A 16155-nucleotide genomic window follows, 5' to 3' on the forward strand; every position below is an offset into this window, starting at 1 on the left:
GGCCCCGAACAAAAACATACTTGAGTCAAAGGCAAGTCCCAGCTGTGTGGGAGTCTAATAAATTACCACTGCATGTAGAAGGACTGAGCTAAAACCTGCGTGGCCTCACATGTGCAGCCAGCACTGTAGTGCAGGCCCCCAGGCCTTAACACGTTTACTAATCTACATGCACCTAGTCCACATGTGAAGGCGGTCACCACGCCTTGCAGTTTAAGAAGGCCCCGCTGCATGAAATGCGCTGGTCCATAATCACAGCGACTGGACCAAGCACGCTTCATTCATTCTTTCCCTGACCATCAAGCTGATGGTCTTTCCCAATCATCAGGCTGATGATTAAGGTCAAGTAGGTGTATTTCCTCCCAATAGGCTATTTGTAGACATTTCTCTAGACAACAAGAGCATGAGGCTAACTGTAAAGCAGTGACATTAAGATCCATAAAATTGAGAGGAAAGGGGTTGGGACTCGATTGAGATCATTCAAAGAGCAAATATTTATTGAGCATCTCAAGTCAGGTGTAGAGAATATTGTGTGACAAGACAGTCTCTGTCCTCAAGGTGCTCAGGATCTAGTGTGGAAGACAAATCAACCAGCCATGACAACAGGGCGCTCAGTGCCGAAAGGAAAGAAACATGGAGTGAGAAGACAAATGGGAGGGGACTCAAGTCTAGTTTGGGGAGTGGGAATAGGACATCCCTTCCCAAAAGAGGCCAGAGATAAGCTGGGGCCAGCACCGTTTTGATGGCTCACTTGCTACTACATGAATAGGATGGGGATGATTCGTCCTATGAAGATACCCTGTAAAATGGGGTTGATAATTGCCTGTTTAATGTAAGTAAAATACGTCTGATGTCTTGTAATATGTAATCAGATTTACTCTGTTGCCACCATCTACATGGATAACAGAAGAGGCCATTATGTAAATTTTAGAAGAAAGGCACAATATGAGTTTTTTTTTTTTTAAAGGGAAGTTGAAATTGATGTATTGCTGAATGTGCATCAGTCAGAAAATCTAGACTCCTGTAGGGAACTTGGAATCATCCAGTTCCAGTTCTGTCATCGTTCTGAACGTGCCTGAATCCGTCACAGCACATGTGGATGAGAATTCTCATTGTGATTCAGTGGACTGAAAATCTGGAGGTGGGCTTCCTCTGCCTACTTCTGCAACAAATGACAATCTCTGTGGCATCACTTGACTTTCTCTGCCTGTCTCTACATCTGAAAATGAGATGCTGGATGAGAACAATGGTTTTCAAAAGCTTTTTTTTTTAAATGACAAGCCACAGCAAAAACTGGCATTTCACATGTGACTTGGTATACTACTTATGTTTATTAAGGTTAATACATTTCCTATTTTTTCATTCTATTCTAACTCATTTCTTTAACATAAAAATGCTGGTTAGACCCAAGCTAATTTCACGTCCAACAATTCCAGACTAGGCCATATCTAAGGGAGCTTCCAACCCTGATTCTGGAACTTGTCAACACGATCATCTAATACTTAGTGCCGTACAGTTTTTAAAATGATTTCACCCCTGCGATCCTCATAGCAGTGGTGTGACGTGGGCAGAGAGGCTAATGAGATTCAGCACAGACCGCATGGCGAGGTTATGGCAGAGCAGGGACCAGACCCTGACTGCACAAGAGCAGTGATGCTTGGCCTGTGCAGCAGCTCTTCTTCTCTCAGAGAATTCCATCTCCTGACGACCCTCTGCCCTCAAGCTTCAACTGAAATGCCTCTCCTGATCTGTCAAAAGCGGGAGGCAAACCCAGAGAACATGTTCGAAGAATGTAATGTTAGCTTTCATGTTCATGCCCTTGTTACACCCTTCAGGAACTACCCAGTGCCCGCCACAAATGCATGAAACTCAGTCCCTGCCCTGGAGGAGCTCGGAGTCCAGCAGAAAAAAATCCACCCACAGACCCACCCACTAAGTACTGGTCCCTTTCAAAGCTGCCCTTCTCTTGTTTTCTCAGTGATAACCTCAGTTGTTCTGTTTAACTCAGCAAGTCTCCCCATCTGGCTGATGGAAAGTGCCAAGCGCCAAGCCTTCCCCGGAAACTCTCTGAGTGCTGAAGGTCAGCAGGACAGCAAGAGGGTGGCACCTCAGTGGGAAGAGAGGGGCGGCTCCTAGGCAGTGATGCTCCCTCCATTGTCTCCCCTCCCTCCCCAAGGGCGAGTGCGGGAGGCCAAGAGCCTCTCTCAGCATCACTGCAGATACCCTCCTCACCCCAGACCAGCATCAGCTGACTTCAGGGATACACAAAAAAATCTTTAACATCATGAAAAGCTCAGGCCCCTAGATTTATGGATAATGACCCATTTATATTATTTAGGAGGAAAAAAATTACATCAAGAACAAGGGCAAGGGGCAAGAGTGCTTTTAGGGAACCATAAACTTAGGGCTAAAAACAAAAAAAGAAACATTCAAGTCCTTCTTTTATTTTTTTTAACTATTCATAAAGCATTAACTGCTAACTGTAATATGCCAGTATTTCTAAAGCAATGATCGTTCAAACAATCACAGTCAGTAGTGGGAATTTATTATTTTGCTTTCCAGCATCTATCCCTCCTCCCTCTGATGACAATACACAGATTTACTGGGGGGCAGGGTGGGGAGCCATATCCCCTTTATTCTAAGCCAGTTGGTATGGGTGTCCCTAACCTAAACTCTCTCTTTAAATCCAGGGGTGAGCCCTGACTTACTTAAATTATGGTGACCGGTTTGGGGATGGAAGGGAATCCAATCAGAGTCCATGAGACAGAAAGACTCTTTTTCTGAGGCTCCAGAGAAAGTGTCCTTTCTCTTCCACAGGAGCTACCAGAAGAAAATGTCTTTCTATCCCTGGATGGTGTGGTATGAAAAAAGGAGACGGGGGACTGTGGCAGAATCCGGGTGAAAGACTCTACTGGATGGAGTCTGAGGATGCAGCTGACCTTGCAAAAGCAGAGCAGAGATCCAGAGAGAACCTGCACCCTTCAGGATGCCATCTGGACTGCTGGGTCGAACCCTTCCTTCCTCTAGATATTTAGCTAAAGAAATATCTTATTTGCTAAGCCAGTTTGAGCTGAGTTTTCTAACACTTGCTACCAAAGTAAATTTAAATTCATAAAACACCTCACCTATCCCAAAGTAGTAATATACAAAGGATTTAGGGTTTCTCTGGGGGGAAGCAGGGATTGTAGTGTGACAGATGGAGGTTGAGAGAAAATTTTCTTTCTTAGCTTCTATTAATTCTGCAGGAAATAATCACAATACTTAGTATCTATATAATTGTTCCTATTTCTCAAAAACACCTTTTTCACAAGTAATTCCTCACTTGAATTTCACAATCCTGATTCAAAGAAATTATTCAAACTTTTATTTTGTAGTAATTACTTATTTACCAAGCACTTCATATAGTTTAAAATTTGATTTCAAGTTCAGTAATTCATTTGATTGTCACAATAACAGAATGTGGTAGGAATGGTGGGTCTGTCATAATATCCACTTTAAGCAGGAGAAAGTTGAACCTCAGAGAAATTAAATGAGATGCCCAAGTTAAATCAAGGAGGTGTTGGGAGACAGGCCTCAAATCCAGGTCTCTTGGTTTTAACACCAATGATACTAAACTCTACTCCCAGAAACAAGTGTGTGTGCTCCTAAACACTGGGTTAGCAGTGGGCTGAACTTGACCCAAGCACCTGAGATCCAGACCCAGATTCCAGTGGCAGAGCCAGAACTAACTAGCTGGTGACCTTGGGCAAGTTCCCTTTGTCTTGTTTTCTCATTTGTAAAAGGAGAGGTTTGAATTAGGATCTGTGATGCCCTTTCAAGGTCTAAACGTTCCATAATTCTAGACTTTCTTGCCCTCACTCAAATTAAAAATCTTTTCCTCAGAATAATTATAACCTTAGCTGACATTTGTTCTCACTGGATGTCAGGTACTGTGCGAAGAACGCTACCTCCATTTTCTCTTTAAATCTCACAACGCTCCTGAGACAACTGCTTCGCTTTTACAGACAGGTAAACTTGGACGGACAGAGGTTAAATGAACTGCCCAAGATCAACAGAATCAGCAAGCATCAAGGGGAGATCTGACCTCAAGTCAGACTGGCCATGAGGACCTTAACCCAGTCCATATTTGTTCTTACGAAAGAAATTAGGCTTCCTGCATTACTGATTATCACTTTCCACGCAGAAGAGGTGTGGTAAAAAAGCCAAACCGAGTTACACCAAGCCTCCCCAAGGCAAAAATGTAAAGCCGCTGGAAGGGCCTCTGGAAGGATCCTCCCCTGGCCCAGGGGGCGGGGCGCCCATCCCGCGGGCCGCAGAATAGTGGCTTGGGCCGTCCTACCCTTCCGGACCTTTACCTTGTTGAGATGCGGGTTCCTGGTGACATCGTATCCGCGCTTCTTCAGGGGCACCGGGCGCGCCGGGCCGGCCTTGGAGTGGCAGCCTTGGGCGGGCGCGGGGGGCTCCCAGTGCCGGACAGCGCTGCAGGCCCGGCCGGGTAGGAGAGCCAGCCGCGCGCCCGTGCCCAGAGCGGCGCCCATGGCCCTTGCGCAGACCTGGCACGGGGAGACACCAAGGTCAGGGGCGCCTTCCGGCCAGCCAGGACCCACGCGCGCCGCGGGGCACCGAGCCGGTGCCAGGGACGCGTGCTCCGGGAGAGGGCAGGGGTCTCGCAGGGTTTAAGGCGCCAGCCCCCCGCCCCTCCCGCGCGGCCACCTGCGCGGCTCTCTCTGCTCGCTTGCGGTGCACAGGCCTCACCAAGCCCCCGGCAAAGCGAAAGCAAGCTCAGGAAGCCGATCCGGTGCGGGCCAGAGCCCGCGCCACCCACGCCCCCATCCGCGAAGAGGAGAAAAGGCGACTGCGCGCCGAGGGTTCCCCGAACCTCCAACCCCGCTCGGTAGCTCGCCTAGGTCCCCTGCTTCCCCAGCCCACCTGTGCTGCGCCCGGAGCTGATGTCTACGCGGCCGGGCTGCGGGGCAGGCGGGGCGAGACGCTGCGGGGCCGTTATACCTCTCCTGCCAATGGCTGGACCGCGCCGGCGGCCGCGAGAGCGCAAGGCTGGTGCGTCCTGGATAGAGCGGTCCAGAAACCTTTGTTCGCAGTGCGGGGCCTCCCCTGAGTGCGCGCGAGGAGCGCCTCACAGCCGTGTGCACTTACCTCCCCGGTGACAAAATGAAGCGTAGGATACTTCCTGAGCCTGTCCGTCTTGACAAGCCATACGCACAGAGGGGGCTTAGCATTTAGGGATCAATGTACCCTCTTACAGTCCCACCATTTGGAGAAGGCCCTGGCTTCTGGATAACGAGTAGAAACCCTCAGGCACCCAGCGCTGTGTTGTGTTGTGTTGTGCTGCCGAGTACAACAGCCATTAGCCACACGTGGCTCCATACCTTTAAACAAATTACTTTGAATGGAATAGTATTTAAATTCTAGTTCCTCAGTCACACTAGCCACATATCACGGGCTCAAGAGCCACTTGCACATAGTAGCTTTGGGACTGGATAGCCCAAGTATGGAACATTTCCATCTTGGCAGAAAGTTCTATCAGACATCGCTGATATAGGGTCCCCAGTTACTAAGCAGGCTCCTGGGGACCCCACGGAGCCTGCCATAAATTGTTGGGACCAGGCAAGAACCTTGGCGTCCATCTAGCCCTGAATTTAATTTTACCCTTTTTCCACACAGTAGCCAGGAAATTCCTTTTAACACGAACATGTCATTGTGTGTGGAATAAAATCCTGACTCTTTCTGGTGCCCACAGGTTATCCTGTAGTCTGGCTGCTGCCAGCTTCTTCAGCCTCATCCCACTCCAGTCTCCCTCTCACTGAGCTCTGGCCACACTTGCTCCTTCCTGTGTTTCCACCCCATCCAATTCCCTCTCACCTCAGGGCCTTTGCACTTGCTATTGCCTCTGTCTGGAATGCTCATGCTCTCAAGTCTCCACTAAGTTGTCGACTCGAAGGCCTCTCCTCCACTCCATCCAATGTCAGCCTCCACTAGGGACTAAGAAGTGGAAGTGAAGGATTTTTTTCCATTCTTAAAACTTAACACAGCCAGTAGTTAGCTCGTTTTTCTAATTGTTTATTGTCTGTCTTCCCCTAGAATGTAAGCTTCATGAGGAAAGGCTCTTTGCCTATAAACCTATATCCTCACTTCTAGCTCGGTGCCTGGTACATAGTTGCACAATAAATAGTAGTTGGGTGAAGGAACGGAAGTGGCAGCCACTTTCATAAGGATTGTGAACCCTCAGACTGCTGGACAAAGGACATGGTCCTCTACTCATTCCCCTTCAAACCTCCCGTGCAAGCAGCCTTCAGAATGTGCACTCTGGCTTTGTTCTAAGTACAAAGCAGGTATTGTGGCACTCGGGGCTGCCCCTGCCTGGATGCAGGATTCTCTCCTCTCCCTCAGAAACAATCATCTCCTCCTTTACTCTCTCCCCTTTCCAGTCCAATCTCCAATACGCAGCTCAATTATCTATATAAAACATTACTTTCCAAAACAGAATTGAAATTACCTGGTGGGGGGATGGGATGGGGACCAAGATACAGATTTCCAGGCCCCTGCCACAAAGATTCCAGTTCAGTAGGGTTTAAATGCCTGAAGTCGGGTTTACTCTTGGACTGTACTCTTATATAAACACGTTAATGATCCTTTTTTTTCTTAAACCAGTTTGAGTCAGATTTTTGGTTGCTTACAGCCAAGAGTATTAACTGATACTTTTCCTCTCAACACTGTTTTTATATCTGCCAAACTTCCCACCAGTCGACAAACATCTTGAGGGTAGACTGTGTGTGTGTGTGTGTGTGTGTGTGTGTGTGTGCTTCCATCTTTGGTACCTGACACATAACAAATCGTCCAGAACTTTTGAATAGTCTGCCTTTCCTCAACACAATGACCGTTGTCTCACCTGGAGCACATTTAATAGGTAACCTCAGTCATCTGAAACTTAACTAGAAACCAGGATGTAATCAAAGGTTCCCAAATAAGCCAATATAATTTTTATACAATCTATTCACTAGAGCGCGTACAGCTTACGTCTAAGATTCTCTCACCTGTGGCCTATATTCTCTTAACCCAGATGTAAATCTAACAATATTGTTTTTCTTTCGCATGTGTTTGATCTTTGGCCAAGTTAAGGAAAGGTTCTAAAGGCAGGTTCACCAGGTGGGGCAGCGGAAGGCAGTAACAAGAGGAGAGGGCTGCTCTGTTCTACAGACCCAGGTGCTTTCTCCAGGGTGTTGGTCTCCTCTCCACGGAAGCACGAATACCACCACAGCAGCATCCCAGCCAGTGGAAAGGGAAAAGAGGAAGTGGAGGGCACTCCTTTAGGGAAATGATGCGGAAATGGCACACATTACACCTACTCACGTTCTGCTGGTGAAACCTGTCACACAGTCACAGCAGCTACAAGGAAGCCTGGAAGTATTTTCTCTAGCAGGAAAGGCATATATCCCCTCTGCTAAAGCTCAGCAGGGGAGTCTACTACTAAAAGGAGGAAGGGGAGAATGATTCCTGGGGACTAGTAATGACCAGTCTGGATATAATACTCATTTTATATGAAAGTGCTTGGCGTGGAGTGGAGGCTCAGAAACGGTTAACTATTATTATTGGCATGCATGGTTTCCATCTCTGGTTTCCCTGGCACATTCCTTACTTTTAGACCTCAACACAGGATTACAGAGGCCAGGTTCAGAGCCACGGAACTATTTCAGAACTTCTTCAGCTCCATGCTACTCTGACTTCCTTAGCAAGCCAGCCCTGTGGTCTGGTCCAGCACTAGAAAGACCTGATGGGTCTCCATCATTTGTCTTGGTCTCTCTGCCTTCACATCTCATCTACTGACTTCTGCTATGGTTGTAATGCTGCTTCCTGGGGTGGCAGGAAAGGAATCCCATTCCCATCCTCCCTGGTCAGAGTTCCCATATTCCCCTTGCATTTAGTACAAATTTGGTACATCGGTAAAAGGGCAGGAAAGCAGCTTCAAATTAGGGTTTTAGCTCGTTTGACTGCCTTGAAACAAGACCACTGGTCTCTTGTAAGGAGATTTTAATGAGCCTCCCTATGCGTTTTTAAAAATGGAGGTGCATTAAAATAATTATTTTCCAGCTAATCCCATTGCTTCACAAATGTATAATATTCTGCGCAACGTGTTATGAATGTGGCGAGCTCTTTAATTCACATCGCTGCTAGGAATATCTGGAGACACTTCAACTCTGTTGTTTACACAGAAAGCGGACCGTGAGGAATATTTACTTCCCCCCGGTCCTCATACTCGCCACTCCGCATACATGCCCTGCATTCTGGGTCTTTGCTCAAGCAGTTTCTTCTGCTCCCAACACCTGCCAGTTGAAGCCCTGCCCTTCAGCTTCAGTCAAACACCACATCCTCCGGCAAGTCTTCTCAGATTCCTCAACCTGCAGCGGCTCGCCTCTCTCCCACGTGCTCCCCAAACTTTATCTGTATGCGTCTCCTCTTGCACTTTTATAGTCCATCTCACTGGGAAGTGATTTATTTATGTGCCCTTTTTCTCTGAGCCTCACAGGAGGCTCACAGAAGTCAAAGCAACAGCTTTTCATTCAGATGGTCCTGAGTTCACCAGTGACCAGCTTGTGTGACCTTGGGCATTTTATGTGACCTCTTTAAACCATATCATTTTCCTGGATTAAAAACTGGTCTAATATTAGTTCCCACATTGGTTTTTGGTGGAGCAACGTAGTCATCTGTTTTTTTTAAAGCTCATTGTAATGCACTTACCACATGCCAGGCGCGGTTCTAGGAGTTTATAAACATTAACTCACTTAATAGTTAATGGTTAATAATAGGAGTAAGACTCTTTTTGTGTGTCTATGAAATACTGAGCTGGTTGTAAGCTATCTACCTCGGCTCCGGATCTGCCTTTCTACACGCTGGCTTATGGCTGGAGTTGGTACTCTGCAAACCAGTTCTTTGGGAGCAGCGGGTTTTCTATTAATTCCTGTCAATAGAGGGCAGTAGGGGGAGACTGAGGCTGGAGAGGGGAGATGTCCTCCTTTCTGTTTGCTTGCCATTATTTCCTTTCAGTATCCCCTCCAGCCACAGCCTTTCACCCACCATCAACCATTGGTCCCAGCCTCTTCCACGCTCTAGAACCAGCCTCACGAGGCTGCTGAAAACTCAGCAGTAGGTCACTTCCTCCAGGTGTCCAGCTTCTGATGGTCCCAGCCTCTTCCCTTTTCTCCAGCCTTAGAAATGGGAGCTGCTTCCTACAGTTACTCTCTGTGGTTGCCCTTCCCTCTCATTCAGCCCTCTAACACCTGTGAAACCAGTTCTTTCTATTAAATTCTTTCTGTTGAGCTACACCTACTACAGTTTTCTTGACTGGTACAATTATTATCTCCATTTTACAGATAAGGACATAAGACCTGGAGAGGTCAAATAACTCACTGAAGTGGGCCAGGATTTAAACCCATATTCCAGAGGCCATGGTGGTGACTGGGACACGAAGGGCTTACATTTGGGAAATGCTTAGCCTGGCCTGGTGTGGGCAAACACTAAAGGGACAGTGAAAATCTGACCTCCAATCATCATCCTCATCGTTACTCTCACCGTTGCATCCTACATGACAACTAGCACAAGGGTGTGTACAATAAATGCCCATGGAACTGAATTTGATACACCTGAATAGGGAAGGACAACGTGGCATAGAGGGACCACAGAGCCTCTGCATCTGATCCCTCTGACTCCCTCCTTTGGAGCTGTTTCCAGGGTAACTGATTCTCCTTCTCTTCTTATCCCTCTCTCCACCTCCCTGCCACCCTCTCCCTGTCCCTTAAGTGGGAATAAACAGTCCTCTGACATTCTGAAAAAGTCACAAGGAGAAATGAAAGACTAATTTTGTCGGGTAGCAGAAGAAAAGATGTTTCTTATTTTTCTATTGCATTGCATTCTACTTCTCTAGTCCTCTTTTGCAGTGCCATAATTTTGTGATAGCTAATTTTAACAAGAGAAGAGTGTCTTTGAACTAACCACATTTCTAATAGAGGTGGCTGTCAGATCCAGTCACAGCTGCATACTGTTATCACAAAACACTTTGAAATCATTATTTATAAACTCATTCAGCCTTCTGTTCAAGCAATTGTTGTACCAAACATAATTGCTTCCAGATAGAAGGATATAACATACTGCATTTTTTTTTCTCATTTAGTTTTGCATTGCCTGATTCTCATCTAGTTTTGCACTAATCCTGAACAGGCTCGCTTCCCTTCCTGGCCTGACCTACAGGCCAGTCTTTATTTTCATGGCTGGTTTAGGCACAAACAATTTATAATCCATTTCATACATGCCCCCGCTTCCGTCCCGCAGCAAGAATGCCAAAAGGAAAATGTTCTTGATCAGGGTGACCAGGGAGAGAACGAATAACCAGCACTTCCTGTGTATTCTCTAGGCCTCTGGGTTTCCCAGAGGTGGTTTTTAAAAATCTATTTTCTGCCCCTCTTGAAACACTCTATTCAATCACTCAGTCCTCTGATAGCCACCAGGCCATCCTTCCCTTCTGCTCCCAGCCCCTTGACCTCACACAAAAGTTAGACAAAGACGCAAGAGGGAGGAGATATGGGAATATATGTATATGTATAGCTGATTCACTTTGTTATAAAGCAGACACTAACACACCATTGTAAAGCAATTATACTCCAATAAAGATGTTAAAAAAAAAAAGACAAAAAGGCAACTGCTTGAAAAAGGCAAGATACGGAAACAGAAATTCATGGCAGCAGCTGCTAGGCTAAGCAGATGATAAAGGGGAACAAATTTGTGCCCTGGGTGTTTGTTCGGAGGTCAGGGCGGTCGCTCAGCGGGGTGAGGGGCGGGCTCTTTGTCCGCGGTGTGATTCGCCCATCTGGCCCATTCAGCATCCCCTGCGCCCGCTGACCCCTGATTCACCAGCTCAGCTCCTTCCCATCTTCGGCTCTGAGCTTGTTAAACTGTAATGAGCATAGCCTCCTGCTTCCTCGTTGACTTTGCAACAGTCCAGACATACTTCCATAATGGGGGGGGGGGATGGTTTTCCCTGTTGACAGTCTTATTTCTCAGTGGGACAAAAATCGTCAGCTTTATGGAGGAATCAAGGATCTCACTAGAGTTTGGGTTATTTTTGCTTTCAGTGTTTTTCAAGTAGGTTTTCTTTATGTATATAATTAGTGAGATTGACAAGCCTAGTCAATTCCTAGTGAACAGTGATAAGGTTCTCTTCAGCTCCTTATCGCTTCAGTTGGCTTTTGTTTTCCCTTCTCACAAGATGTAACCACTCGACCCCTCCCCTCAGCTCTTATTCAGCCTTAAATCCCCCTGCCCAATTCACTGAGCCTTTCCCCGAAGAGATGTACTTTGTTTCCTTTGTGGATTCACAGGTTAGAGCTTCAACTTGCATGGTTTATTATTGCTCTGGATGTTATCTGTGTCATCAGGCAGCCCACAGAGCAGGCATTCACTGGGCTGTGAAACCAAATGTGGATTCTGACCAAAAGGTCAGTGTTTCTCCCTCCAGGTCATACCAATTATTCCCTGCAGGCCACTCATTATCAGGAAAATGCGCTTCTCAGAACAGGCGGATTCAGTTCTCCTCAGCTTGAATTTGGGGCTTGGTTTCAAATCTAAAAGACTGGTTTACAAAGGGTACAAGTGGAGACTGATCCAGCAGCATCCAAGTGATATGGACGGGAGAGACACCTTTTTGCTTTTCAGGCATCAGAATTAGCTCCACTTCGTTTTATGTTTTTGCAGGCTTGACCCTGCTGTTTCAAAGCAGGTTTTGAGATTTGAGCTCCATCAACATGTTATTTAACACTTTAATTTGCACAGTAAAATAAGGGATAGAAACCATGGTCACCATTTCAGGCTGTTGTCTCAGATTTTTGCCAATATAAATTTCAACTTCTTTGTATAGTAGCTGAGAGCTTTCTCTTTGGAGGCAGATATGTCTGCTTTTGGATACTCGCTAGCTGTGTGATCTTGGGAGATTTACTAGATCTTTCTGAACCTCAATTTTCCTATCTATAAAACAAGGATGATAGTAACAGTATTTAACTCATAAAATGGTTGTGAGGATTAAATACCTGGTACACAGTAAATCTGCAATAAATAGTAATTATTGCTATTTCAATGCTTCCTCTGTATTCCCACAGAACAATTCTGGGTATATCATAATTGCTAACTAAACACTGGTTAAATTGCACTTGACTAAATTTTCAAAGATCCAGCTTTCAAAGAATCAGTGTGAAATATTGGTATATCTCCAAGGTGGGTAATACCCAGAGTAGAGGCTGAATGTTCAGTGAGTTTTAGCTGTATTTTAATTATCATATAAAATACACACAAACGCGCACGCGCGCGCGCACACACACACACACACAGAGTATAAACTTTTCAGATACCATTTAAATGGATGTTGAATGTCCCCTGGGCTCCCCCATCTCACGGTGCAGGTAAGGTCACTTGCACCACTAGCCTTTAGTTTGCTAGATCTATGTCCCTCCACCTATCAAATGCCAAGGCCTCAGCTCACTCCAACTTTGTGCATATCTAGGATTCTGCCCAGCAGAGAGGCAGGTTTTATAATCTGAATTACACCTGTGGCTCTGCTGCTTCCCTTCTGCTCACTGGGCTGTGGCCATCTGTTCCAGTCCCCAGCACTGCTGCAACTCTGCTCAGATCCCTGGAGAGTGACACTGACCACTGTAACTTCTGAAGCTGCTTTCTTGGCTGGTACTGCTTGAAACTGCTATTTCTACCTGTCTCTGCATTTCTGTGGTTCCCCACTTTTCCTCTTCTGCTGGAGAGTCTTCTAGAGTCTAGCTCTCTTGGTGGTGGCAGGGGAAGGTTGAGATGAAGGTCTAGGACACCTCTCAACATGATTCTTTCAGATTTACCACTCCCTTGGAAGAGTGCAGATCCCTGGACCTCAACAGATTTGGTCATTACATCTCTCCCCTTCTCAGAGCGCACAGATGGACCTGGGGGGGGGGCGGGGATGGGACAAAGTGGATTCCAGGACGACCTCATATGTACTCTGAACCTCTGCTTCCTCCTGGCCAGCCTATCCTGGAAACTGTTTAAGTTTTTCTGGAGGAAAGGCATTTTCCCTATCTATATTCAAGCTTCGGTAGGTCCACCTGGTTTAATACACACGTATATCAATCAGTTGTAATCAGGCTCAAGTTTTTCTTCATGAGACTCCAAGGCCACATGCAAATCAGCAATGTGCCCAGACAGTGATTTAAATGTCCCGAGCATCCTGTCACATTTAAGACATTTGTCTGCCTGGAGCATACAAAGGACTGACCTCCAATAGGAGCTGTGTAAATTCAACAGAACTGCCTCCAAATCCAAGCTCTCATCCAGTCGAGATGCCCTACCACATGTCCTTAAAGATATTTGCTTTAACAAGATGTGTGACAGAAATGAAGGGAGGAATTGGAATTTCTTTACAAGTCAGGAGAATTATCAAAGTGGAGCTGCGAGCTTTCTAAAACTCCTGGTAATTACAGAGTACATGAAATTACATAATTCTCACATTGGAAGGGACCTTAGAGATCATCTAGGTTTTATAATAAATCAGTGATGGTGCCACGAATAGAAACTTTGCTCTCTGCGAAGAGCTTTCTGGATGCGAGAAGACACTTAGCATCCATGCAGAGGGATTTCTAATGAAACGGAGAAAACCCTCTCCTTTGAGGAAGAAGACCATTCCTTATGATGAAAAAGAATAGTCACATTCAGCAGCCTTAGTTTTCAACTTTTATCAAAGCCTCATGTTTCAGAAAGAAAATTTCTCCTTTATAAGAAGAAAGTGAGAGACTGGATTGATACATAATCCACACGCTGAGCACTGGAGCTATCACAGAGAGAAAATTCATGGCAATTAACAGACGCTAAGTCAGGGATGTTCGATCTAATCACAAGTTCCAACTAGCTCTAACCGAGCCAAAAAAATGAAAATCCTGGATAGAATAATGATTGATAATAGATGAGAATTAGTAGAGAAGATATCAAATTGGAACAATATGTTTACATTTCTTAAATCTTGCTTACTATCCTATATATTGTACAACAGGATATTGAATGGGATTTTTCTTATTATGTCAGGATTTCAGCTAAAGCCCCAACCTAAGGGCAATAGGTGGTACCCCTCATTCTGTAAAGAAACCAAGGAACCATTAGACATGGCCTCCAGGAGTGCTCTGAGGACCCAGAAGGATCCTCCAGCCATCACCCCCGTTGGCAGAAGATGAGAGCCCAGGGCTCCTTTCTTGTTGTTGGTAGACAAAGAAAGAAGCCTCCCAGGGGACCACACCTGGAGATGAGTGCTGCTCTAAGAGGGCGGGCTAGCACCTCTGTCTCTGGCTAGAGGCTTACTGAGCAGCCCGTCTCGGTGGCTCATGAGAGAGCCTGAGCTGTGGCCCCGGGAGGTGGGAAATTCTGTAGCCAGAGGCTGCCCAAAGCAGTCAGTGATGGTGGGACAGGAGAGAGACCAGTTGCATGGTGCGGTGATCTCCACTCTTCACACTGACCAGGATGAGTGGAGATTCTTGAAGGCCAAAGAGATACAACAAAAAGTAGCTGGGCCTGAGTCATTTGAGGGTATAACACCCCTGAGGGTGACCTGTTTAAGGGAGGGGACTGTAGCTGTAAGAGGCTGTAAGGTTTACCACCCTGGTCAGGAACTGGGCAGAAAGTCGTGGGAGGTCAGCCAGGGAGCTCTTCACCTAAGTCAGGTTCCCGTAAGGGCATCCAAGAAAACTTGCTCTTGTGTCTAATGACACAGCCAGCTTTGGGACACTTGCCACACAGAGGGCTTCAGCAACCATGAGAGAACTACAGAGAATACACTCAATGTAAAGGCTTTCGCTCCTTGTATTAGTTTCACAGGGCTGCCATAATACATTACTATAAACTTGGGGGCTTAAAACAATAGGCGTGTGTTCTCTCACAATTCCGGAGGCCAGAAGTCTGAAGTCAAGGTGTCAGCAGGGCTGGGGTCCCTCCAAAGGTTCTAAGGGGACAATCCATTCCTTGACCCTTCCAGCTTCAGATGGCCCCAGGTGTTCCTTGGCTTGTGGCTATATCACTCTTATCTGACTTTATGGTCACACTGCCTCTTCCTCTTTTCTCTCTGTGTTTCTGTTAAGGACATGTCATTGGATTTAGAACCCACTTGGATAACCCAGGATAATCTCATCTTAAGATCCTTAACTTAATTATATCTGCAAAGATCCCTTTTCCAAATAAGTTCATAATCACAGGATCTGGGGATCAGGACATGGACGTATCATCTTTGAGGTAACAATTCAACTCACTACATTCCTTGTCCCCCTTTCCTCCTCCAACCAGGTAGAGACCAGAAATTTCAAGGGGAGGGGGAAGAGGAGGGAAGAATAGACTAGATATGCCTTTTTCTTCTCCAGAGATTTCCCACTGCATGTGAAACAGGCCCAAGCTGGGAGAAGAATCTTTGAAGTGAATGTGAGGTTGAACTTTTAAATTGTACCTTACTAAACTTTCATTACTTCAAGGTAACTTTGAAGTTTTGAGATCTGTTTGAGACTTTCTCAAGGGTCATGAAAAGGAGACCTGACCAAATAGAACCAAAGGCCCTGATGGGAAGGGATAAAATGGGCGTTTCCTGTTGTACTTCATTGAAATCAGCATATTCAATAAAGTGGTTACACTAATATTAGTTAATAGTTTATGCTTTTCTAACTCAAATGTCCATTGACAGAGGAATGGATAAAAAAGATTTGGTACATATATGCAATGGAATATTATTCATCTATACAAAGGAACAAAACAGTGCCATTTGCAGAGGCATGGATGGACCCAAAGATTGTCATACAGAGTGAAGTTAAGTCAGAAAAACAAATATCATAAAATATCACTTATATGTGGAATCTAGAAAAATGGTAAAGATGAACATTTTAGCAAAGCAAAAATAGAGTCACAGATGTAGAGAACAAATTTATGGTTATGAAGGGGGGAAGGGGAGGTGGGATGAACTGGGAGATTGGGATTGACAATATATACACTACTATGTATAAAATAGATGACTAATGAGAACCTACTGTATAGCACAGGGAACTCTACTCAGTGCTCTGTGGTGACCTAGATGGGAGGGAAATCTGGAAG

At 45.8% G+C, this 16155-nt stretch overlaps 1 protein-coding gene across 1 annotated transcript in view; it reads right to left on the reverse strand.

Moving 5' to 3' along the window:
* Positions 1-5044, reverse strand: part of ME3 (malic enzyme 3) — a 200500-nt gene extending 195456 nt beyond the window's left edge. The window contains exons 1-2 of the mRNA XM_060160176.1: positions 4927-5044; positions 4353-4550 (exon numbers count right to left, since the gene is read on the reverse strand). Of these exons, the coding sequence (XP_060016159.1) occupies positions 4353-4535 (183 nt within the window). The 5' untranslated portion in view covers positions 4536-4550; positions 4927-5044. The remainder of the gene's footprint in view (positions 1-4352; positions 4551-4926) is intronic.
* Between the last annotated feature and the right edge of the window lie 11111 nt (positions 5045-16155).

The sequence above is a fragment of the Lagenorhynchus albirostris genome, chromosome 9, assembly GCF_949774975.1.
Source record: "Lagenorhynchus albirostris chromosome 9, mLagAlb1.1, whole genome shotgun sequence".
NCBI classification, from domain to species: Eukaryota; Metazoa; Chordata; class Mammalia; order Artiodactyla; family Delphinidae; genus Lagenorhynchus; species Lagenorhynchus albirostris.